A 25,776-nucleotide genomic window follows, 5' to 3' on the forward strand; every position below is an offset into this window, starting at 1 on the left:
AAAATTATAGCTGTTATGTAAATCTGATGTGTATACCAACTGATCACAGGGTAGGACATGTCACATGTTAAGTCTGCATGCAGAAAACCTGTCACTCAAAACGTGCACTAGAGGAATTTGTTACATTGAACATTTTTCTAGATATCTGTTGACACTGTTCCTTTCCATCTACTGTTTGACATATTTCAGTGTATCAGCAAAATATAGTGACATCCCATGTGTTTTGTAAGATGACAATGAAGCCTCAACAAGCAGAACAAGTGAGACTTATTGTCTATATATAACAATATTTTGAGAAATTAAGCTGCACTGGAGGTTTTAAGCTTATCTTAATGCTAAATCATATGTAAGAAAGGACAAGAAGACCTGAGTCAAAGGTCATGAGATGGATCTTAAAATGTCTCTTTTATATGCAGCGAAGCAAACTGAGGACAACAGCAGTCCAAGTTATAAAAATATGTTCTATCTCAGAACATCAATATTTAATGCAGACAGATTTAGAGTTCAACTTAAACTGACTCTAAACTGAGAACTATATGGCTGAAAGCTAATAGTCTATGTATTTCCCTTACAGAGTGAATTTCCCCATTGTGGGATTAATAAAGGATTTTGAATCTTGAATCTAGACAGATAATTAATTAAAAACATAATCCAGACCAGACTTGATGTTGAAACACAATAGACCTTTTAGCCATTCTTTCACAGTTTGAGTGCATTGTCCCCATCATATTAAATAGGCAGTTGTTGCATGTCAAATGAGTAGCCACTTTTTACACAGTTTAAAGATAGTCAACAATATCCTCCCTTTTCTTACCGAGTCTACAGTCATGTTTTGTTGCGGAAATCTCGAGAACTGGGCAGTTTCAGGGCGGAGAAGTTGGGAGCTGCCAAGTGGGCGTTGTCGGTCACACGCAGGTCGCTAATTTAAACGTCTGCAGGTTATCCCACCTACACAGTACAAGTCAAGAGGTAGAGACCTGTTGTAAGTTGCAACATTGGCGCAACCGTTCGCGGAGTAATTGCTCTTGGCAAATGAAAACAGTAAGTAAACCAGCGGTTTCTATTTTCCAAAGGCTAAACCGACTCTCTAATGAATATTAGTTAGAGTAACGTTGGAGCACCTCGGTTTATTTGGTCGAGTATCCTAGATCTAATTTATAAGCTAGCTCTCGTGCAGGGACGTATTGGAATTGTGTTAACGTGATATATTCTTAAAATTGTAGCTAATTCTAAATACTACCAGCCTATACGTTTTATGCAATTATTTGTATTGTCCACGACACAGTGAGTAGCCTACTGTTAAACAGGAAATTGTTTTTATTTGAAATTCGTGTGTAATTACTGTTTTCCCAACTTTGTAATCAAGTAGGAGATGTTAGGCTACAATGTAGTCTACTAATGTACTCCTGTTGTATTGCTACAGGTTAACTGTTTCTATAAGCATATTGCCTGCTTCTAAACTGTTTAACAGAATATATAGGTGGAAATATGGAGCCCAAAACTGTACTAAAGGAGAAGTTTTTCATCGTGATACGCGGGAAAACGAGGAAAGGCTTCTGCCGAGGATGTATTGGCCGTGTGGAGGCAGAGTTGCAGCCTGGAGAGCTGATGGGGCTGCTGTACTGCGGTGGCAGCAATGCAGGGAGCCCTAAGAGCGGAGGCATCGTGAGGAGGGAGGACACATACCCTCTGACCCGGCACCAGGCCCAGCTACTGCTCTTTGTTTACCCCGCAAGCAAACGCCTGGAGCTGCTGTGTAACCCCCAGCTGTTCTCGGCTATCTGTAAGCTGTCTCAGGATGATCTGGTGGTGGTGAAGCACAAGAAGGGACACCTGCCAGGGGTGGTGAAGAACCTGATGCAAATTGGGAGGAAGGAGAACAAAGACGACCTGCATATGCTTGGCTTTGAGGTGGAATTTGTGGTGGGTAACATTTATTTGTCTGGTTTATTTAATTTCAGCATCAACGTGTGGGTGTAGTGTGGGGCATAAAGAACAAAGTAGAAGAGGCATAGTTCTATTGATCAGCAGTGTTGGGCAAGTTACTTCCAAAATGTAATACATTATAGATTACTAGTTACTGTCATTTGAGAGTAATTAGTTATATTACAATATTACTGTCTCTGAATTGTAATGCGTTACACTACTTTTGCATTACTTTTGAGTTACTTTCACCAAAATAACAGGGGAAATTTGATTTGGCAGCTAGCTTGTGAATTTCACCACCGGATCAATAAAGCCTCCTCTTTATCCACTTTAATACATCATAGATTATTCATATTTTGTATAATTAATATAAATATGCAAAGTAACTAAAGCTATAAAAAAATAGATAAGTAAAACGTATAACAGGCAAGTAGGAGAAAATGAAAATACTCAATTAAAAGTACGACATTGTTGTAAAATGTTTGTTTATAGTACTTGAATAAGAAATTCATGTTTAGTTTAAAACACTAAAGGAAATGTTCAATTATAGTGTGATTAAAACTCACTATTAACATTATTTACAGTACTTGATTTACAGCTGATTTGTGAAAAGGTAGCCTACACAACCTTATTTAACAGTAATTTAGTTTTACTGCGAACCGTCACAGGAAGTTCTTTTATTTTGAAGTAGGCTACACGGACGTTGTCTGTTGTGTAGCCTACTCTTGCTAGCTTACTGAGATGCAACATGTCCGTCAGGCTCAAGTTGTTCACTTTCTTGTTTGTAAAACTGCAACATATTGAACAGTAAATGGTCACAGTAAAAGACAAGCGCTTTTGGTCGTCATTCGAAGCCATTCCACTACAGGCATAGCTACTCTCCACGGCTGATAAAATGCAATGATATTTACATGTAGCAAGCCTCAACATTAATTCCCGACATGTTTATATCTGTCAGCCGCTGACGTACCGTCACCTGTTGGGACATACATGCTGTCCGTACCGTCTCTGGTTCTGGCTCTGACCACGGGAACAGAAACAGGACAGCTCACTTCAACGCAGCGTAATAACTCCTGAAAATGTCCATATCGCAAATGTATCTGTCTCTGCAGTCATCTCAACCATCGAATACAGCGACAGGAAAATAATACGGCTTTTTTTTCCTGTGAAAAAATGTGCGGTGTTGGTGAATTCTTTAAAAAAACAATGCACCACTAAATGTTGCGTTAAAATGCGTTGTAACTCGCGTTACTGAGATTGTAACGAGTATAATATTACCGAAATTTAATTAGTAATGCGTTATATTACTGCGTTACAGCAAAAAGGAATACATTACTGTAATTGCGTTACTTTTGCAACGCGTTACTCCCAACACTGTTGATCAGCAGGTTTCTCTGAATAATTGCACATACACACTAATATAACCTCAGGAAATATATTGAAACGAGGATGACCATATCATTTCGGGTGAAATGTTATTAGTCAAAAGATTGCTAGAGAGACTCTGTCATTAGTGAAAAATGTGCACATGCACAAGAACGTTTATCTGTGTTCTGTACATATACAAGTATTGAGTGTCTGTTTTCTTGTAGGACAGTGATCACAATTTATCATCCAAGAAACCTGCTCCTCTGCCCTTGTTCAGTGCGGCAGATATCGTCCAGGTGGTCCCATCTTACTCCCTTCCCCTCGGACTGCACTGGAAAGACGGCCAATGTGGGGGTAAGTAAAGTGGTGATAGTTGCAGCTTGGTCTGCCTCTTTTGAAGTCAACATGTGACATTTATTTCTTTTGTGACAACTTCTTTTTTTTTTAAAGATGGGGGCATTTTTAGGCCTTTATTGTTTATAGGACAGCTTAGACTTAAAAGGGTAGAGAGAAGGGGGATGACATGCAGCAAAGGGCCACAGGTCGGAACCGAACCTGCGGCCGCTGTGGCAAGGACTGAGCCTCTGCATATGGGCGTGTGCTCTACCAGGTGAGCTCCGCAGGCGCCCAACATGTGACATTTCTTAACCACAAGATACTTGCTAGTGATGTTCTTTTGAGTTATCAAACTAAATTCCTTTTAAAAAAAACAACAAAAAACAAACTATATCCTTTTTGGTAAAAAAACCCAACCTCCATCCCCCTCCCCTGAAATCAGCTAATCAAATCCTGCTATTAAAAGTTTTCAGAAAAGAAAGCAGAAGAAGCGTCCCAGTACACAACTGGAAAAACTGGTCCTGTTACTCTGGAATGTAAAACAGCAGATTCATCACGGGGTCTGACGTTTTGTCACATTGTGAACTCTGAGCTGTCTACATACCTCTTATGTAACATGTTCAGTTTTAGCTAGATGCCAATCTGATGAGACAGCATGTGACAAGCCTAAAACAAATGTCCTAACCTTCAGCCTTTCCAAAACCTTATACTCTCCACAGGTCTAAACAGAAAAGCGGTGACGCGCATCAACTCCATGCCGAATATAGGATCTCGTGCACGACAAGTGAGCGACAACGATACAGAGCAGAGTGTCATTCAGAGTCAAAGTTCAAGCACATCTCATGTGCCTTTGGAGGTGGGATCCATGGTGGAGGTGGTGTCCAACACAGGGATCACAGTATACGGGGTTGTCCAGTGGTTGGGGGCCCTTGAAGGGAAGACTGGTGAATGGGCTGGGATTGAATTGGTGAGTGACTATAACATTTTGTACAGTTACCATTTCTGTCAGCTTTATGCATCTACCTCACACTTGATTTGGTTTTAATTGTTTCAGGACTATGAGGTGAATGGCTGCTCTAATGGGACGTATGGAAGCCAGAGGTATTTCACCTGCAAAGGGAACAGGGCTTTGTTCATTCCCGTCACAAAGTGCAGTCCTGATAGCAGGTTCTTCTGCTCCTCTACAGGAAGGGAGACCTCCAAACCCACTGACACATCTCCAGGTTAGACACTTCTCCCAGTTTGGTGGGACGCACATACACAAGCAAAAAAAGTAAAATGTGACTATTTTTTTTATTTTTACCGTTACTGGTCAGTGTTACATTTTACTTGTACAAAATAAAATGAAGCTTTAGGCAAATAATATGTTAAAATCCCGGGTCACATGGGAACAAGATCTGGATCACACCTTCAGGGATAGTGACTGGGAGGCAATATGTGCAGAAGCCCAAAACTTCTCCTACGACAGCCGCCACAAGCTCTTACAGCTTAATCTTATCCATCAAATTTATTACACACCGGAAAGACTTCATAGAATGAACAGTGCTATCTCAGAAACCTTCCCCAGATGCAAGACAGACACCGGTAACCTGATGCATATGTTTTGGAGCTGTACAAAATTAACACCCTATTGGGGCTCCATTCTGGATACACTTAAAAAGGTCATAGGAGTCGAAATCCCTCATTCGCCAAGACTTGTTTTGTAATGGCCCTGACACACCAACCCGATAATCGGCCGTCGGACAGTCTGGCGAGGTCAGTGACTCAAGTCTGTTCGTTATGTTCCGTGCCGTCGTCCGTTGGAGGAGCTGTCAGCCTTCATTTTAGCCGACCTGACTTGCTGGGTCGGAGGGCAGGAAGTCGGACTCAATGACCAATCTGATTTGTAGAATGCTAACCCAGAAATGACGAGCGGGATGAGCGTGCCTAAGCCTCTCAAAATCTGACAAATCTTTTAAACTGACCTTTCTCGCTTAAAATGTTTTCAGAAACACGTTTCGGTGAACTATCTTCGTAAAATATGAGATCGTATTCTGAACGAAGCCGCCATTATGCCTGGTTGAAAAATCTGGGAGCAGCCAGACCCACGTGACACGTTCGTCCAATCAGCTGCTGGTTTTAATTTTTTGGGCGACAATACAGCTTAGCGCCGCCTGCTGTTATGGAGACGTATTACGTCTCGTGCACGCGCAGAACGTATGCTCAAGTCGGCGTCGCTTCGATGTGTTCTGAGGCACTTTTTGGACCTCGGGGAGCCGGCTGATCAGTCCGACTGCCTTTTCTGCCAACGGTCAGCCGTCGGGTTAGTCAGGGGCCTTAGGGGACACAACAGCTCTGCCAGCTGATAGGAGGAAAAATATACGCTTTATCAAACTAGCCTTGATCGCTGGAAACAAGTGCATTGCTATCATGTGGAAAAGCGAACTTCCCCCTCCTGTCTCCTTATGGTTGAAGGAGGTTACCTCATATATGGCCTCAGAAAAAATTAGGTTCAATCTGAAAAAGAAACCTCATCTATTTGTAAATTGCTGGAAGGACTTTCAGCGGTACCTTTTTTTTAAAATACGCTTCACCCTGCTGGGCAACCTCTTCCATTGGTGTTACAATAGGCACGGAAGTAACTCACTTCACCCTGCCGCTACTGATGCCTTAACTTCCTGACTTTGCTGAGCTTGACTGGAGGTCCAGGTTTTTTTTTTTTTTTTTTTGTTTAGTTTTTTTTGCTTTTTATCATCATTATCATTGTTACTAGTAATAAAACTGTCACCACTTATTATTACCATTTGTTTGGGTGTTGAGTTATAACTGCAATTACTAGTCTTTATTTCCTTTCCTGAGCAATGCAGGCTTACTCCGTTTTGTTAACATGGTTTGGGGGAGAAGTAGCGGGCCTTGGTTGGGATTGGGTTGGGATGGGGGGGGGGGGGGGTTATTACTTCTTATTTTATTCATTTTTATTACTTAAAAATGAAGCTTTAGCTTAACCTAACATCCTTTTATAATTGTCTACTCTGAACTGTTGTGTACTGAGTAGTACACTACGCAACATTTAAACTGCTGTACAGGACACTTTGCAAACTCTGACATTTTGATCAGGGTGCCAGTGTTTATATAAAGGTTTAGTATTTTTAGTTTTTCATTCATCTCAGTTACTTGTAATTTATGATTCACACAACCTCACATAATCAGTTTTGAGGAACTTGACATTTTAGGAACTTTGAGGCAGGATTTAGTGAAGATAAAATTATGTGAACAACACCTGAAACAATGCAGTTTTTTGTTATTAGTGGAACAGTCATTTGACACTCCTGTGAACTTCCTGCTTTGGAAAAGCAGATTAATCATTAGTCATAAAGGCCTGTGTGATTGTGCAGTTAAATGTGTTTAAGCCTGGTGAGAAGCTACTGCAGAATACAATGTCTCTTTTTTTTGTTTGCTGGCTGTTTTCAGTTCCTCCATTTGAGGACACAGATGAGAATGCACCACCTATTCCTGAATCAAAGGCATTGTCTTTGTTAGTGGGAAGAATGAAAGGGATTCAGGGTCACATCAACTCCTGTTACCTTGATGCCACACTCTTCAGGTAAAACCAGTTCACCTCGCAGAGCATTTGATTCTCAAGTAGCACACTTTTGCAAATTCTGCTCAGATTTACTCTAAAGCAACTACAAGAAACTTTCATTTTGTATTGATTAATTCGGTAGCAATAGGGTTAGGGCCAAATAAAATGTTATAATCCTTAAATCGTTTCGTCTGATTTTGCGGGGAATGGGATCCCGGGAGAGGCATTAAAAATAACTATATAGAAATAGCCAATCTTCTCACTGATGGTCTAGTTTGCTTATGTAGGTCATATAGAGGCATCAGTGTTAAACTGAGACTGTTTAATAACCAGTTAAAAGTTCCTTGTAGTTGCTTCAATCTCTCATTATGTAAATTAATTTTATTTGCAGGAGATTGTGTACAACTAAATGGAGCTTGGTGAACTGTATTCAAGTTGATAAAACAATGTGCTTTTCTCTTAAGTTTGTTCAGCTCATCCGTGACCCTGGAGAATATCTGCCAAAAGCCTGCTGACTCGGACAAACCCATAACCTGCACTCTTAGAAAAATAGTCAACTGTTTGCGCAGGTATAAACAGTGTCTTCTAACGCCTTGCATTATCATCTAGTCTGCAAAACAAGAACATTATGACATTTTACATAGTCTCAACTGGTAAACAAGTACACTCTGTCTTAATGATATGGGTACTCTTTATTCACTAGCTAACAAAGGAAAGTGCATGTGCTCAAAACCTTCTTACATAAGAAGGTGTGTCTTTGTGTTTGCTCTTAATTGTTTTGGTGTATGCCGCTATTTCAGTGTATGAGTTGTGTTTGCTCACTGGTAGCTAATGTATTTATTGCAGACAAGGGTTTGTGCCTGCTGCGAGTGTGATGAATTTCCGTAAACAGCTTGGCTGCGACACCTTCCGAACAGAGGAAAAAGGTACACATCCCTATTTTGCAACATGCATTGTTGAAAAGCATAGAACCAATTACTGTTTGCTTACAATAAGTTCCGGGTGGAAAACCCCTGCGTCATGTACATTCAATTTAACGGTGTTGAGCAAACGGGGATGAGTTGTTTCAAGTCTTATTTCAAAATTAATCTCATTTATCTAAAATGCATGTTTGATGCTTTAAAGGTCCTATGGCATGAACATTTCACTTTATGAGGTTTCAGGTTATGAGTTCCCCCAGCCTGCCTGTGGTCCCCCAGTGGCTAGAAATGGCAATAGGTGTAAACCGAGCCCTGGGCCTTTGAGAAAATGAAAGCTCAGATGGGCCGATCTGGAATATGCCCCTTATGAGGTCATAAGGGGCAAGGTTACCTCCCCTTTCTCTGCTTTGCCCGCCCAGAGAATTTTGGCCCGTCCAAGAGAGAGACATCATGGCTTACAAACCATAGACAGTATATAAGAATGGACCAACAGATCCCGTTGCTCTGGACAGAGACCAGTGAAGGATATTAGAAGCACTTTTCCGGTGAGCGCTGAGCGTTACTGCGCAGCCTCCAACTGAGAGAGACGACGTAGGTGTGACGTGAGCAACCTGTCTGAAAGTTGGAAGTCTTCTGGTAGCTGTGCCAAGAGAAATCTCAATCATTCCCAATCTTGCAGAGACAGAGAGTGTAGGTATATGTAAGGAGATAACATAGGCACAGGCTAATTATTGCTAACTAAAATGCTAGTTAACATTAGTAATTAAACGTCAACAGCTAATGCAAGTCGAAACTGCCTGCAAGCTTCTCCTGACTATACGGTAATTCCTCTACTATGCGACAGTAAGTCGCGGGGTTATGACACAATCTTTAGCCTATTTTTACAAAAAGTCTGCTATGGAGCCGTAACGTGAGATACAAGGTATTGGAGCCTTTTCTACATTGCCGTGTTTCTTTAGAAATAAACAATGGACAAATAAAGTCTTTAAACGCTTCAGATGTAAAGTTATTCGCTGTCAAAGTGACGTCAAAATGAATGGCAGTCAATGGAATGCTAACGGGGGGTGAGCGCTAGGTAGCATCAAAATGGCGCCATAGGACCTACACTTTCCAGACGTTCATTTACCCCCTTGTTACAAACGAGCAAAGTGGCAGTTGGTCAAAGCCACACCTCCACCTTGCCCCCCCTCTCTCCTCCTCAATAGCATTTAAAGCTACAGACACAGAAATGGCACATCCTAAGGAAAGCTCATTGTGGGACTGGCTCTAGTGGCTGTAATTCTGCACCAAGGCTGAATTTTGGGAAAGAGACTTCAGATACAGTATTAGGGGACCACTAAGGCCTATATAAAAGCATCCAAAAAGCAGCATGTCATAGGACCTTTTTAATATGTCATTAATAACAGAACCTTCTCTAATGTTAGGTTGGAGACCTAATTTAGCCTACCTGTTGGGGCACAGACTAAAGAAAATGACATGAGTTTACCCAACAGTGACCTCTCACCTCTATTCGGGACAGCTAGTTTTGGGTGGATTTGGTTTAGCAAGGATGCAACAAAGCAGCACAGTACATAAAATAAGAAAATCAGAAACCTCAAGTCGGGCCACTGTGTTTAACTATATATCTTTAAACGCTACAGTTAACGGCTGAAAATGACACCAGAAATGAACCCGTGTGCTCATTTCACATTTCTAAGCAAGTCAAATCAGCCTGTTGTCCACCCGGAAGTGATTGTTGTGTTAGCGCAACGTCATGGTAATTTGGTCTATATTCCAACAGAATAGTCTTTAGTCGTTACAACATAACATAATGAAGCCTACTCTTGCAGTTCTATAGGTTTTTAATTGCTTTGCTTCACTGCAGACCCAGAAGAGTTCATCACAGTCCTCTTTCAGAAAGTGCTTTGCATGGAGCCACTGCTTAAGCTCAGGTACAATCTTATTTCTTAGTTAAATATCCTGTCCTATTTGACTGTGTGAAGTTACTGAAATTCTGTTTCTTTTTTAGATCGAGACAAGAAATATGTCACGGTGCCTATACCTTCCAGGTCTTTCTAGAAAAAGAACAGATGGGACAGATGCCCACTGTCCAACAGCTGCTGGACACATCCTGCCTGTCAGGAGACCTCAAGTTTGAAGAGGTGAGCATGTGCTCCTCTTAAAATGAAAAGAAGCCGGGGGGGTTAAATCAAGTTTTCTTCTTTACACTAATGTAACCCCAATATTGTCTTTCCTATTTTTCCCTCAGATGCCGTCCTGTCTAATGGTTCAGATGCCAAGGTTTGGAAACAAGTATAAGATGTTTTCTCACATCATTCCCTCCACTGAGCTGGACTTCACAGATCTTCTATACAATTGTGAGGAACAGGCATAATCGATTAAGTCATAAAGGATGTGAATAGAATACTACTTTTTAATAGTGTTTTTGAAGAGCTTAAAGATGCTTACCGATCACCTACTTTTCATAACAGCTCCAAGGGAATGCTTTGTTTGTGGGCATTTGGCAGAGTACGAGTGTCTTCATTGTCTACCAGATCGCAAATTGCAACCAGGGAGAATAAAACAGTACTGCTCTACCTGCAACACACAGGTAAAACCAGATGGCTTGAAGCAGAAGATGGTTTTAGATGTCAAGTATGCCACTCACCTAACTTGTAAACGTGTATACCGTAACTCTATACTTTCTATTTTTCTTTAAGGTTCACACACATCCGTCGCGGCAGGGTCACTCCCCCAAAACTCTAGCAGTACCAGCAGATGTAGCCTCTAATACTCCTGTGCCCAGGCACATGATGCAGCTGTTTGCTGTGCTCTGCATTCAAACAAGCCACTATGTGTCCTTTGTCAAATACGGCTCTGATCCCCACTCCTGGCTCTTTTTTGACAGCATGGCAGACAGATGCGGTAAGATAGATTTCAGCTTGTTTATTTGAATTAATAGGTTGTTTCTCATTGGTGTCATTATTAGTTACCATACAAGTAATTTTATTCTGATGTTCGTGCAAACTATGACATGTTTTGTTTTTTCTGAGAAGTGGTTACCCTTGACTGCCTTATTTTCTGATAAGGCAGCCTCAACAGTTTTGGATAAAGCCACACTCTGACGTCTGTGACTGGTTTTTATCGCTTCTTGAGCTGATGTCTAATCTTTAGGCCACTCTTTCTTATAGGTGATGATCAACATGGCTACAACATTCCTGAGATCCGAGCTTGTCCGGAGCTAGGTGACTTCCTGTCCCAGCCGGAGGAGGAGCTGGCTTGGTCTAACCCCTCCCAGGCTCCTGAACTTGTGCGCAGGTTGCTGTGTGACTCCTATATGTTTTTATACCAAAACCCAACCACGCCACTTTCAAAACCCAACGATCAGGAATAGTAAACGCATGTGAGGTTGAGGACACTATGTTCCTATAACAGTGCCTTAATAATCTTGCTTCTCTGCTTAATCTGCAAGATTTTGTGTTGGTTATTACATCCAAACAGCATGAACTGAAACATATGCTTTTAACATCATTTGGTGGGGAAATACAATATTGTTGAAGAGAAAAAACAATATAAATATATTGTTCAGACATTTGACTATAAATGATCGTAGTCAAAGTTGATGTAGTGTAGATATACAAGGAGAGAAAGAATGAGCAGGAAACATTACACTGTGTACTCATCATTGTCTTGCTGTTATTACACTGATTATTTAAACCAACATATAAAGATAACATATCTTTTAAAGTAAATTGTGACATTAAAGGCATTACACATAAATGTATATAATCTAGTGAATGTTTTGTTGCCTGTTAAGTTAAAGTACACTCAAGCACCTGTTGATATACTCCAGCGCTGACACAGTGCTGTGGAGACCAGCTTATGTGAGACTACTTGGTGACATGTTTGTTTGGTGTTGCATAATTTTAACCATGCATTATCATCTGTGAACTAAAACACCTGAAGCCTCCAGGTTATATAAACTACATGCTTTTCTTTTTGATGGGCCGTTGCATTAAAAACAGAAAATTGGTACATGTAGCCTATGTCCTTTTGTATTGTATTTACTTCACTGTGTCAAGCAAACACACAGAATTTCCTTAAAGGCATACTACGTAACTTTCCCTGTCTGCAGCCGTGCGAGCTGTAGTTCCAATGAGACAACCTGTAGGGGGGCCGAAGAGGGAAAAGTTACATAGTATGCCTTTTAAGAAAATAAACCACTGCCTGTCATGTTTTTTAGCAGCTGTTTACAGTATGGAATAATGTATTGTAATCAGTTCAATCAACTACATTTTAAAACCTTTTTTATGCTAAATCTTGAACTAAATGTTGAGTCTACAGGATATATTATGGACTGTAATACCCTCTTGTGGACAAAAATGAGTTTGCCTTTAACATTATTCACTGAGATCCACCATCAAGTCTCAATCATCCCTAACAGAAAAAGTTTTTTCTTAATACTACTATGTATGCAGGCCCATCAGACCACATGAGTATACATTATGCTCATAACCTCTGAGGGAAAGAAATATTGGCTACACAAAAACAGTGTTTAACAAATACTAAAATGCAAGCTACCATGTCTACCATTGTCTAAGGTATGATTAATAAAATCATTTTAAAATAGTGTTTTTAGATGCTGTCTTGTGTATTTAGATTAGATGTGATACAGTTGTACAGTGATCATCTGCCACTACACCTTTTCATTTATTATCTAAAGAGGATTATGAAAATGAGACTGAAACCTTATTTTTAGGACATTTCAGGTGGTTATAATTCTGAACCATACCTTTTGAATTTCAATTCACTCAGCAACTACAGTCTGAATATCTTTGCCTTTGAGTTGTTACAGTTTTTCTCAATTGCTAAAACACTAAAACCCATTGGATGAACAAAGTTCTCAGTTGATGGACTCATTTAGCTAATTGTGCAGTCTGTTGTCAATAGCTTAAACCATTTCACATGGTAAAACACAATTTGCAAATCTCACTTATACTTTTCAGCAAAACTCTAAACGCATTATCATTCTCAAAACACATTCTGCACTCTAATGCACATGTCATCCATACTGGTAAACACAAGTGGCAACAATCATATACAAATAGAGAACACATGTCATTGATTGAACACAACCACTCAAAATAGATTTCACTTGTTTCAAATGATGTGACACAACCAATATAAGCCAGTTCAGAGAGCAAACAGGTTGTTGAAGGTGGGAAGGAGAAAGTCTGAGAATGGATAGAAGAAACGATGTGAGAGGACGAGTGCGTATGTCAGGTGTCAGGGCTGGATACGGCACACGTCCCCCGTTGCCTCAGGAGGGACAATATTGCTTGTGATGTCGACGAAGTGCTCTGGCCTGACCCAGCCCAAAGACAAGAAGAAGCACATTGATCACATGTTTACTCCTTTGATTTTTGTCCCTTTTAGTATTGTATACTGTAGTACAGTGCATTGTAGGCTGTATACTGTACAATGAACAAATTGTATGGCCCTGAACATTGTGCTTTCCATTTGTTAACAGTACTGACTGCTCAATAGATTTTGACTGGTTGCAGGTTCATATCAACAAAGAACAAGAATTACAGTATCACAGAGACAAAGGACAAGTTTGTGAGATGCAGGGTACAGTACTGTAAAAATAGGGGTACAAGGAGGAGGAAGAACAAAAAAAATTGCAAAGAGCAAAGCAGAGTAGTAATTTCTGATCAATTTTGAGCTACTATGATAGAACATGTTTTCGTTCATCTAAAGACAATGACGGAAAAATATGAAATTTGTTCTGAGATTAAAAATGTACTTCTCCCTGAGAACTATATGTTTTGAACAATGTCTTTTCTATTTGTTGGTGTATTGTTTACTGACTGCTTGATAGTGTATATCATTTTGATCACTTTGTTTATGATTTGAGAGCAGTGTTTGATTTTGAACACAGGTAAAACTGTTTTGAGGCAAAAGTTTCATTTTGCAAGAGGAGTCAGAGGTTTTGTAAATAGTGCTTGAAGATGAGGTTTTGTGTTTAATGTTTTCAGAAAATGGAGCAATTTTCAAAAATTGTGTTTTAGCAATTGAGAAAAACTGTAAGTGACAGGCCTGTTGGCTTTCAAGGTTGTGGAGGGCTAGAGCTCCTGTCTCTTACGTGCCACACATTCTGACCTACACCATGTTTGAAATCATTAAAATGTGTATAGCTTGTCGATATGCATATTTACTAAATTACAATCTAAAAGGACAGGCTTCTTCAGACACAATGATGATGGTGAGGAATTTTATTATTAGTATTACTACAAATATGTACAAAAGGCTGCTTCATCCTTTTGCTGTCACTTCTCAGATCAATTGAATACAAACAACAAACAGATACACAAGTAGAGTACTGAACCTTGAGCAGCTCCTGATAGGCTACATGTGTACCCATCACTCAGGACAGTATGACCATCGTGGGCCCGAAGAGCAACACGTTTTGGTCAAGAGGAGGAGGAGGAGCTACTACTCTCTACCATTTAAATTGAGGCGCATGCGCATTACTGTACAATTGGGACTTCATCTCTTACACAACTGTGTCTTTTCTTCATTCTGTCTGCATCTCCTCGCCGGTGTGTTTGTGGTAACCCTACACGTTACTCATTTTTGAGTTTTCAATCAAACAACGCTTAGGAAATGAGTGGGGACCAGGTAATGTCATCACTTGTGGTTGACGGGTACAATTTCTTGCTACCGTTTTATTCGCTTGGTTTGACAAGGTAACTTAGCTAGCTAACTGTGAATAGTGCCTGCTAGCGCGGGTTAGCCGAGTGTGTTTGTAATGTTAAGCCAACTCATATTGTTGTTAACAGCGTCTTGACACGTTTCATCGCGTTTTTATTTGTAATTTTACGGAGAGGTACTGTCTAGGTAGCTTTCAGGTTTGTGTGGATAGGCATGAACTACGAGACAAAGTGGGCTAACGCCACATTTAATTTGGCGTTAGCTGTAGCCAGTGTTAGCCGTAGCGGCTTCGGTATCAGCCATGTTACCAGCCAGCGTAGCAAGCTAGCCTAGCTAGCAGGGTAGCTAACAAACTCGCGTTTCAATCCAGCAAGTTCAAAGTTAGTTAGCCGGCGTATTAGCCATTGTGATATTTAACGTTCATCTGTTTTTGATTTTTCAGATTGACGGTGGCTCTCGTTTCAATGGTAAGTTTGTGACATGAAGCTAACAAGTTAAAGGATGATTTCCCTTATATCTATCACGTCTTCACTGATCAAATGTAACATTACGGTAGTTCTCAGTAGAGGACAGAAATGGCGTCCAGAGACTAAGTCCTCTGTCTCACTCACAAGCGCCTATTGTTCAAAAGGGAGGTCTATTAAAAGCATTTCCGCAAATTATTTTCTCGATTCTAATCATTATTGGTACACAGCTCGAGGTGTTTTATCTGTTTATCGTATTGGAATTTCTTGTTGGTTGACTTTTAATACCATATTTCCCACCTGAAAGTGAGGGTTTGGGGGTTGAGGACTTAGTCTCTGCGCCATTTTCTTTTTTCGGTGTAGCGGCCTGACTACTGCAAGCTGAACCCAGGCTGTGAAGTGCAGATGGCTGTGTGAAGGAGAAATGCGAAGGCATAGGGCTTCATTAAGATCCTACGTAGTGACCAAGATTCGACTCTTTTCTTTTTTTTAAATGACGTAGACGACAGTAAACGCTTTTTAACAGCTAGAGAGAGTACACCTGTTATAAGTTTGGGCCACATTTAACAGTCAGCACATGTCATCAACTTTAATTGATAATCACACAAGTTAAACCAGATATTAGATCATCTTGACAATATCTTAAAGTATAAAGTGAGCCCGTTTTTAGGGTTTGTAATGCTATTATGATTTTGTCTGTTTAAGCTATAGAAACCTATATATCAATCATACAAAACACCATCCATATTTATACCAATTAACAAGGACTAACTTTTCTAGGGTATACACTTTAAACACCTACTACCTTGGACAAAATATTCAGTATGTCTGGTTTCAGTGAAATTATTGAGTCGCCTTAAAAAATACTCCAGCAACCAAGCATGGAGTATTGATCTGATACTGACTTTTTTTGTTGTTGCTAAAAATCATCTAGACAACTGTACCAGTCAACCTTATTTGTTGTCATTCATCAGCAATGGGGCATAAAGGGCTTTGGCTTCACTTCTAGTTAGATTGGTATTCATTCCCTTCAGACTGAACAGTCTGAAAGAGAGCATCTTAACTATGGCCTGGCTCAATTGACATTTGTCAGCGCGCTCAACCATTTATCTACTACCAATTGTACTCTTATGCATACGTTTTGGACAGTTTAGCATGTGTTCCCTAGTCAGTCACATAGGTCATATATCTAACATCAGTGGCTTGTTTTAGATCTGAGGGCAGCACAAATCAACTGTCTTTGTTTCAATGAGAAAAGTAACATGGTAAAGCTCCAAGAGTTTGTTTTTATTAGAACAAAGTACTCCATGATCAACACATGGCATACCAGGGGAATATGGACAACTTGTTAATGTTAATAGACTAGCCAGTTACCTGCCAACTCTGCTTGTGACCAGGTGTGCTTTTCAATATGCTGTTTTATTTTTAATAGTTGGCAGAATTTTCTTAGATTTAACTTGTTACTATATAACTGTGTATTGTTACGATTAAAGTGACAAAGACGTTGATGCATTTTTCCTTATTAATGTAATTTAACTTGACAAATTTCACATTCACAAATGTAAATTTACAAACTCAATTCTTTGTATTTTTGAAAGAAATGGAACTATGTGTCAATGATTTCTTCTTTGCAAAAAAAAATGGCTGCCAAACAACGAATGTATGCAATATCTTTAATGTTTTTAAAGGAACACGCTGACTTATTGGGACTTCAGCTTATTCACCGTACCCCCCCAGAGTTAGATAAGTCCATACATACCCTTGTCATCTCCGTGCGTGTTGTAACTCTGTGACACACCCTAGTGACTGTGACTAGCCTAACTTAGCACAGATCCTGGAGGTAACCAGCTCCATCTAGCCTACTGCTCCCAATAAGTGACAAAATAACACATCTTCCTATTTACATGTTGTGATTTGTAGAGTCACAGCGTGTACAAATAACAAGGTCACATGAGACACAGCCATCTTCTAACCGTATATAAACTGGGAACTATATTCTCAGAAGGCGAAGCACTGCTACTTGGGCAGAGTGGTTAGTGCAACACCTGAAAAGCACCGTTGCTCCTCACCACGGCGCTTCTCAGGTGTTCACTCTATCACTCCCCTAATGTATGTAATTGTACCTAATGTATGCTCACAGCAATCCTACCATTGATTCAGTCCATTGTTAGATTCTTTCAGTCAACATCTCCTTTCACCTTTGAAGATGACACAGTTTTCTTCTCATAGACTCTCACAAGCATAAAGACAAGTATAAAGAGAAGGAACACAAACATAAGGACCACAAGAAGGATAAAGAAAGGGAGAAGTCGAAGCATGGCAACAGGTAGTGTGTGTGTGCTTCTATACTCTTAAATGCAGGTTTTTGCTCTAAGTGGACAAAACATTTTCTGTATTAAACAGGTAAAACAACCTAAATTTTGTTTTTAACAACTAGCAATCACAAGGACCCCTCCGACAAAAAACACAGAGACAATGAGAAGGAAAAGATGAAGCACAAAGATGGCAGCACAGACAAATACAAGGACAAGCACAAGGAGAAAAAGGTGAATTACCATGCACATAATTCATTGAAGAAGGCACACATGGTTGTACATGCGATTTTACTGCCCTTGCTAAACTTGTATAATGTGTGTGTGTATATACTCAATTGGTCTCTCAATGGGTGGATGTTTAGGGCAACTGGTATACAATAGACAGATTCTTGGACACTCCTATCATATAGTGCTATATAAGGCTTCTGAGTCCACGATATTTACCACTCAGGGCCATCCAATTATGTTTATGCAAAAAAGTACAAAGGTTAAATATAAAACTTAATGATTAACCATCAAAATGACAATATTTGACGACTGGTAATTTAGCTTTTATGCAGACATGGTTGTGATCATTTGCTGTTGCACTTTAACAACTTAACTTTTTTCAGATGAAGTCCCTTGATGGTAAAGTCAAAAAGGAGAATGGCTTTGCCAGGTATGTCTGGAGTCTATATTTTACTCTACATTTCACCTAAGTACTAATATTTATGCTACCTTGCAGCATTTTTATATGAAGTAATTTCTGTTTTCTTTTGCAGCCCTCCACAAGTGAAGTCTGAGCCTGAGGATAATTTTTACCACTCTCCTAAAAATGAGAAGTCCCTAAAAAGGGAAAGGGATGACGATAATGAGTGAGTAGCCTTTAGACTTCATTCATGTCTTCCATGTGTCTATTTCATAGGATTAGGGTATTTGTTAGTTAGGTAGTTATCTGTGACCAGATTTGTAACACAAATTGTTTTTCAGCTCTGAATTCAAGCCCAAAAAAATTAAGACTGAAAATGACAAGAAGGCCAAGAAAAGGAAACAAGAAGAGGTAAGCAAAGGCCAGATGTAGAATGCCAACTTGGATTGGGCTTTTTGTCTAAAGTACAAAATGAGGGAGTACCTGAACAATTTGAGCTTTTTGTGTTGATACTGCCAGATTTTTTTGAGCAAAATGACAGTTTCTCTTCCCCTTTTTTTGTTTTAGGACATTAAGCCCAAAAAGACAAAAAACAAAAGAGAAGTCACTGATGGAAAAAAGAAAGCAAAGAAAGAGCCAGAGGAGAAGTGGAAATGGTGAGTTATCCATGCCAACCAGATGTATGATATCTACGTGCTGATCAGTGTGGGGGTGGATCATGTATGAATGTATTACGTGCTATTGTGGGATCAAGTACATTACACAAATGATTTGGTTGATTTCCAGGTGGGAAGAAGAGAGATACACAGACGGCAGCAAATGGAAGTTTCTGGAACACAAAGGGCCAGTGTTTGCACCACCTTATGAGCCTCTTCCTAGTAATGTAAAATTTTACTATGATGGTAAGACTGTATTTCCCTACAGCAGTACTCAACTTTTACATTAGTCAAGGGCTATACTGTTGAACCATGCGATGGCATGTCAGTGGTGGACAAACGCACCTAATGTTTGCACGGTTTTAGGTAAGCACATGAAGCTCAGCCCAGAGGCAGAAGAGGTTGCCACGTTCTTTGCCAAAATGCTGGACCATGAGTACACCACAAAAGACATCTTCCGCAAAAACTTCTTTAAAGATTGGAGGAAGGTAGGAAGAAAATGCAACTTTTTTTGAGTGATAATAAATCTGTGTAGAGTCGTGTGGAGTAACTGTTCAAAGATTTCTGTTTTGTGATCTTACCATGTTTTGCTAATGCAGGAAATGAATGCAGAGGAAAAGGCTAAGCTCACAGACTTGAAGAAGTGCAACTTCACTGAGATGAGCGAGTACTTCAAGGCTCAGTCTGAAGCCAGGAAGGCCATGACAAAGGATGAGAAACTGGTAAACTTAACTACTACATATATCAAAACTAGGCACTTTGTATAAAACAGTGGTTGGCGTATTTTCTAGACAGTTATGCTTGAGCTCTCTACAACAAGGATTAACGAAGCCAAATCAACTATAGACCTATGGAGAAGCGCACAAGTATCAGTCCTAATGACCTCAGTCTCACAAGAATTAGAGGAGAGTGACTAGGCAAGGTGTGATTTGTTCAGGTTTTTTTTTTTGTTTTGTTCGGGACCTCAGAAGGTGGGCAAGTGTTTTTGTTCTTGTTCAATTGTTCAAAATTCAAATTTGTATGTTTAAAAAATATAAAAATAATAAAAATTGATCTTAAAAACAAAACAAAACTAGGGACTAAAATAGCCGGTCACACAATATATCATCATATAAGCATCTTCAGGAGCTGATGGACGGTCTGACAGCCAAAGTCTTCCGTACCTACAACGCCTCAATCACCCTGCAACAGCAGTTAAAGCAGTCTCACCTGTGTTGCCTTTCTGTTTAATTGCATAGTAGTTGTAAAATTGATAAAATGCCAGTCAGCCACACCAGCCCTTGGCCCTAATTCAACATTACTTTACCCCACACATTGACAGTTGAGGATCTAAATAAATCAGTTACTCAAAAAAAAAGTCAATTGTTTGGAACGGCAACCATTCAACCATGGTTCATACCACCAAATTACCTTGCAACTAATGTTGGCACTTTTAAATACAGTACCTGGAGAAAGTATCCAACCCATTTGCACTTTCCAATGTGTTGAATCACATTGGATGCAGTAGGGATTTTTTTGACATTTTATTTTTTTGACACAGACTTCAAATCATTGAACAAGCCGGAGTTCTGATGTTTTTGTTCCTACACTTTGTAGAAAATAAAGGAGGAGAATGAGCGCCTCTTGCAAGAGTACGGCTTCTGCATCATGGACAACCACAGGGAGCGTATTGCTAACTTCCGCATTGAGCCCCCAGGGCTGTTCCGCGGCCGTGGAGACCATCCTAAGATGGGCATGCTCAAACGGCGCATCAGGCCTAAAGACATCATCATCAACTGCAGCAAGTGAGTGAAGGTTTTTATTTTCCTATACTGGTGAATGGATGATTAGATGAGTATATGAGTGAGTATAATTATTTATTTTTAAATCTGTGCTCCTCATTTTCTGTGCTCCTCATAGGGATTCCAAGCACCCAGAGCCTCCTCCAGGCACTAAGTGGAAAGAGGTTCGCCATGACAACAAGGTGACTTGGCTGGTGTCGTGGACGGAGAACATTCAAGGCTCCATCAAATACATCATGCTGAACCCCAGCTCTAGGATCAAGGTGGGCTGAGTTCTGCACTAAAAGGAGTTTAGTCTTTAGAGTTAGTCTTTAGCCATTCCAGATTCATTGTGACCTTTCAAAACCTTGACAATCTGTTAATTTGGGCTCCACTGGAATGTAAATGTTGAGACTGCAATGTCACATTACTTGCTGTACTGTGCAACAACCTACTAATTTAATACAAGTTCAGACAGTCTGCATGTTTGACAAACAAACATGGCCCCATCTAGTTCCTTAGTTACTCATTTGTCCATGCGGTTTGTCTGCAGGGAGAGAAGGATTGGCAGAAGTATGAAACGGCTCGTAGACTGAAGAAATGTGTGGACCGTATCAGAACCCAGTACCACGAAGACTGGAAGTCTAAGGAGATGAGAATCAGACAGAGGGCTGTGGCACTCTACTTCATCGACAAGGTGAGGTGCCTTATTACTAGTTGAGTTAGTTACATTGTCTGCGTGCCTATAGCTCTAGGGAGTTTAATGTTGTGCAATTGCTTTTTAACAATGACTGTAACTTGCAAGTGGGGATTAGCGGGTGCAGTAAACACCAGCTGCAGAGAGGGTAATTTCTTTGTAAACCGGCTTTAATCCAGCTGTCCTGATGTGCTCTAGCTGGCTCTGAGAGCGGGTAATGAGAAGGAGGAAGGAGAGACTGCAGACACCGTGGGCTGCTGCTCGCTGAGAGTTGAACACATCAAACTCTATCCAGAGAACGATGGTCAAGAGTATGTGGTGGAGTTTGACTTCCTGGGTAAAGACTCCATCCGCTACTACAACAAAGTCCCTGTGGAGAAAAGGGTAAGAACTGTAAAGCAGTCTTTTTCATTTTAAGTGTGCAAACTTTGCCTCTGTATTTATGTGCGTTCTGCCTCTTCTAGGTATTTAAGAATCTTCAGTTGTTTATGGAGAACAAGGAGCCTGACGATGACCTGTTTGATCGCCTTAATGTAAGCAAAACGTAACCTGGGAATAGAAACTATAAAATCTTTCATTTTTAAATTTATTTTGGCAGAAAATTCACTATTGCATAAATGTTTATTTGGAGAGACTGTTTCTAAATTAACTGGTGTCTACCTTTTGGCACTCTGAAACCAATCTTTGTACACTGTTTCCTCCCAGACTTCTGTTCTGAACAAGCATCTTCAGGAGCTGATGGACGGTCTGACAGCCAAAGTCTTCCGTACCTACAACGCCTCAATCACCCTGCAACAGCAGTTAAAGCAGCTCACAAGTGGTACGTCTCCACCTGCAGTCAAAGGATCTAAAACCACTCAAATCCAGCTTTATTTAGTCCCATGTACAGTGTTCATACAAATTCTTCAAAGTTTGGGTGATTAATTTTAAACGTTAAGGTTGGGAATATGCTTGAATTTGAATATACTCAAATGTTTTATCTACACAATCTCTCATGTAAACCAAAAATCTTCTTTAATTTTTGAAATGTCGCCTGGCATCTCACACCAGACGCCAACCAGCACGTGCGCATGTCCCCTGACCTTTCACATTTGTAGTAACAATTTAGATGTGATGATATAAGCTTTTGAGAGTCTGGAAACCTTTTGGTTTACAGTACCTTGAAAGTGCCTGAATTTTTCTCTTTTAAAAAAGCTGTACGAACCCTGCATGTAGAGATATAAATAGAAGGTGCATACATCTGAATTGCTTGTGTGAAATTAATAATAGGCCTTTAATCTGGGTGTGACTGTCACGAATCATTCTGCATACAGAAATCTCATTATACACACCGTCTCTCTCTAGCGGATGAGAACCTTCCAGCCAAGATCTTGTCCTACAACAGGGCCAACAGGGCTGTGGCTATCCTGTGTAACCATCAGAGGGCTCCACCAAAGACATTTGAGAAGTCTATGCAGAACCTGCAGACTAAGGTTAACATGTGTTTTATTTATTTTTTGTATTACTCTTTGACACTCACTTTTATTTTTGCTTAACCGGCGATAAAGGTTAGTTTATATCTCACATTTCATTTGTAGGTTTAAATGAAATGCTATCTATCCCCAATAATGTGAACTTGTTCATTGTATGACTTGGCTCAATGGGAAATTGGTAAATGTTTTTCTACATTGCAGTAGCAAAAATAATTTATGGGAATGTTAAGGGAAAAATGAAGATTTTTGTCTAGAAAGAGCTTGATGGGATTGATTTATGTCCTTCAATAAAACAATCGTTTTATTGAGACTAATCACTTTGTCTTTTTTTTTTTTCTCCTTAGATTGATGCTAAAAGGGACCAGCTTTCTGATGCCAAGAGAGAACTGAAGAGCGCCAAGGCTGATGCCAAAGTACGGAGAGATGAAAAATCAAAAAAGTAAGTGTCTAAAAGTTTGCTATAGACCAAATGCTGTCTCCCTGGTCAACCCTGTTCACCAGTTATAACCTTGTGTGCCGCTTGTCTCCCCTGTAGGGCCGTGGAGACCAAGAAGAAGGCGGTTCAGAGAATAGAGGAGCAACTGATGAAGCTGGAGGTGCAGGCGACCGATCGCGAAGAGAACAAGCAGATTGCCCTTGGCACTTCCAAGCTCAACTATTTGGACCCTCGCATCTCTGTGGCTTGGTAAGATGATGATCTAAAAATATTTTGAAAAATTAGGGAAACATTTTACTCATGTTGCACAATAGGAAAGTTCACCCCAAAATCAAAAGACATTGCAGTTACATTTTTCAAATGTAAATTTTTTTTTTTCTTTTTTTTTTTTGGCACTTTGATCACCACAATCCGAGTACTATCTAGTTCCATTATATTAGAGAGAAGGCAGACATGTCTATGGCCGATATGCCCAACACTGGTCAACTCGCACCAAAACAAATCTAGAGATTAATAAATAGCACTACCAGTAAGAGTAGAAATATGTATTTTTGATATGGGGGTTGACTGTCCCTCCCCTGATGTCGTTGTTGGACAAAGATGCACAGGTAAAACGATGAGGAACATGGTGCTTAAATATTTTTGTCTGTGTCCTAGGTGTAAGAAGTGGGGCATTCCAGTGGAGAAGATCTACAACAAAACCCAGCGTGAGAAGTTTGCCTGGGCCATCGACATGGCAGACGAAGACTTTGAATTTTAAATCCCAATTTGTGGTTTAAACTATGATACACTTTTTTTATCGGATACTTGTTCTTTTAGCTTAACCGACGTTTGCTTGACGGCCAGACCTGATCAGGAATTTCAGACAGTTTGAGCAGAAAAAACAGCAGAGACATGGTAAGACGAGATGATGAGGCCATAATGAAGTGGCAGGAGGGTGTTGTGGGTAGTCTAAACATCTGATCTGAGATCAGGCATCAAGGCTGAACTACACCCACAACAGAGCATCAAGGCATAGTCCCAGTAATTGGAAGACCTTTTTACCTTGTCTCCCTCCCTCCTCGGGGACAAAACCTGACAATGCCTACACTTTGAACTCTGTGGTCCTAGCTACTGTATTCAGCAAAAACAAATGCTTTCATTTTATTTTCTCTGTTCACTTGCTTTGTATTTTAGCCCTTCTATGTATTAATGAATTCTATATTTTAATAGACAAAGTTAAATCAAATGATCTCCTTAACTACACCCATGCGCCTTTGAGGAAATGGAAATGTGAGCTCTACTTTTTGAGTGTGTGTGTGTGTGTTTGTGTGCGCGCGCGCATGTGTGTGTATGACGGGGCTTGGCCATGAAATTGTTTGGGTGAATATTTTAAACTGGACTATGTTGAATTGCTTAGCATGAAAGACTGTCTGGGCAGGCAAAGGGGGGAGAAATACTGCAACCATGTTAATATTTACTTAAGCAAGCAGAATGTGAATATTTTGTTTTACAGCCTCCATCAGGGACTTCTTTTCAGTGTAAATGTGAACCAATCATTTTTATCCTTAAGTCGTAAGCATCCTCTGAATCTTTCTGCATAGCTCTGTCTACATCGATTTTTAACTTAATTTAATAATTGTCTCAAGAAAAAAAAACTCCCTTCTGTTACTTGAAGATAATGCTATGATGTATTTAAAGTCATTAAATGAAAGTGTTTTTCTTCCCCGAAGGATATGTGAGGGATATCAACTTTGCCAAAAAAAAAGAAATCACCAATCTGTTACAATTTTAGACAGTTTTTTTAATTGTGTAAAGATTGAGGATAAAATAATGTAACATTTAATGTGAATTCAGTTCCATTTTATTCCACTTTTATGATAGGAAAATTGTAAGTAGCTGTAAAGTCAACATCCTATTCCTGTTTTACTTTTTGTCATAGCCTTTGATCATGTTTTCTTTAGTTTTATGCTCATTGTAGGTTGAAAAATAAATAAAACCCTACAAGTAAATGTACTATGTTCTTGTGATTTTTATTCTTCTCTCTCCACATTTCTATTGATCAGAAATTTACTCTGAATATATCAGTGGATTGGATTCTGAAGACAAGTGTTATCCAACCTCAATGCCCCCAAACAAAGCTGCTTTTGGACTAGCAGCCATCTTGGAGATCTTGCCCGAGTTAGTGTCATGTTTGCTTGGTCAATCATTTGATCGTCTAAAACGAGCTTACACTTTCTCTGAAGGTCCTCAGCCTGTGACACATGTAAGGTTTAACAAAATGTAAAGACAAATTAACAGTTCTAAGAATTGAATACATCTATTACATGTCATTTAGCTGACGCTTTTATCCAAAGTGACTTACAATTGCTGTATTTGCTATTATGTCAGAGGTTGCACGCTATGGGTTAAGTGTCTTGCTCAGGAACACAGTTTGATCTACCGCAATGGGAAATGAACCCAGATCTCCCACACCCAAAGGCATGTGTCATATCCACTGCGCTATCACAACCCAGTCTAATCCTTTACATTAAAATACTCAAAGAATATCGTATGTTGGAAAC

The 25,776-nt window shown here is 39.8% G+C and overlaps 2 protein-coding genes across 3 annotated transcripts; both read left to right on the top strand.

Annotated features, from left to right (window-relative positions):
* Window positions 1-883: 883 nt before the first annotated feature.
* Window positions 884-12,092, top strand: cyldb (cylindromatosis (turban tumor syndrome), b). The gene is made up of 14 exons (XM_031279260.2): window positions 884-1,041; window positions 1,472-1,923; window positions 3,519-3,648; window positions 4,350-4,597; window positions 4,685-4,853; window positions 7,081-7,213; window positions 7,657-7,761; window positions 8,039-8,118; window positions 9,977-10,043; window positions 10,121-10,253; window positions 10,361-10,469; window positions 10,584-10,702; window positions 10,812-11,016; window positions 11,283-12,092. The coding sequence occupies exons 2-14, from the start codon at window positions 1,489-1,491 to the stop codon at window positions 11,483-11,485; spliced, it is 2,136 nt and encodes a 711-aa protein (XP_031135120.1). The 5' UTR covers window positions 884-1,041; window positions 1,472-1,488; the 3' UTR covers window positions 11,486-12,092.
* A 2,528-nt stretch (window positions 12,093-14,620) lies between these two features.
* top1l (DNA topoisomerase I, like) lies at window positions 14,621-25,224 on the top strand. 2 transcript variants are annotated; one of them, XM_031279269.2, is made up of 21 exons: window positions 14,621-14,772; window positions 15,248-15,272; window positions 17,499-17,595; window positions 17,707-17,815; window positions 18,196-18,242; window positions 18,346-18,438; window positions 18,554-18,623; window positions 18,780-18,868; window positions 18,999-19,114; window positions 19,235-19,356; window positions 19,468-19,590; window positions 20,465-20,652; window positions 20,768-20,912; window positions 21,182-21,325; window positions 21,524-21,709; window positions 21,790-21,858; window positions 22,031-22,145; window positions 22,670-22,797; window positions 23,142-23,236; window positions 23,333-23,482; window positions 23,891-25,224. In XM_031279269.2, exons 1-21 carry the CDS (start codon window positions 14,758-14,760, stop codon window positions 23,991-23,993), a joined length of 2,229 nt encoding a protein of 742 aa, XP_031135129.1. In that variant the 5' UTR covers window positions 14,621-14,757; the 3' UTR covers window positions 23,994-25,224. The 2 variants fall into 2 exon arrangements, with proteins under 2 accessions (XP_031135129.1, XP_035858403.1); XM_036002510.1 differs by having other exon boundaries at window positions 14,627-14,780; window positions 15,245-15,272.
* The last annotated feature ends 552 nt before the right edge of the window (window positions 25,225-25,776 follow it).

The sequence above is a fragment of the Sander lucioperca genome, chromosome 6 (genome assembly GCF_008315115.2).
Source record: "Sander lucioperca isolate FBNREF2018 chromosome 6, SLUC_FBN_1.2, whole genome shotgun sequence".
Lineage (NCBI taxonomy): Eukaryota > Metazoa > Chordata > Actinopteri > Perciformes > Percidae > Sander > Sander lucioperca.

Excerpts from the sequence above, each read along its gene's own strand:
- cyldb (XM_031279260.2), top strand. The coding sequence starts at position 1,489 with ATGGAGCCCAAAACTGTACTAAAGGAGAAGTTTTTCATCGTGATACGC. Across the intron at positions 1,924-3,518 it reads GCTTTGAGGTGGAATTTGTG|GACAGTGATCACAATTTATC; the intron begins GTGGGTAACATT and ends GTTTTCTTGTAG. Across the intron at positions 8,119-9,976 it reads CTTCCGAACAGAGGAAAAAG|ACCCAGAAGAGTTCATCACA; the intron begins GTACACATCCCT and ends GCTTCACTGCAG.
- top1l (XM_031279269.2), top strand. Across the intron at positions 20,653-20,767 it reads ATCATCATCAACTGCAGCAA|GGATTCCAAGCACCCAGAGC; the intron begins GTGAGTGAAGGT and ends TGCTCCTCATAG. Across the intron at positions 23,483-23,890 it reads CCTCGCATCTCTGTGGCTTG|GTGTAAGAAGTGGGGCATTC; the intron begins GTAAGATGATGA and ends TCTGTGTCCTAG.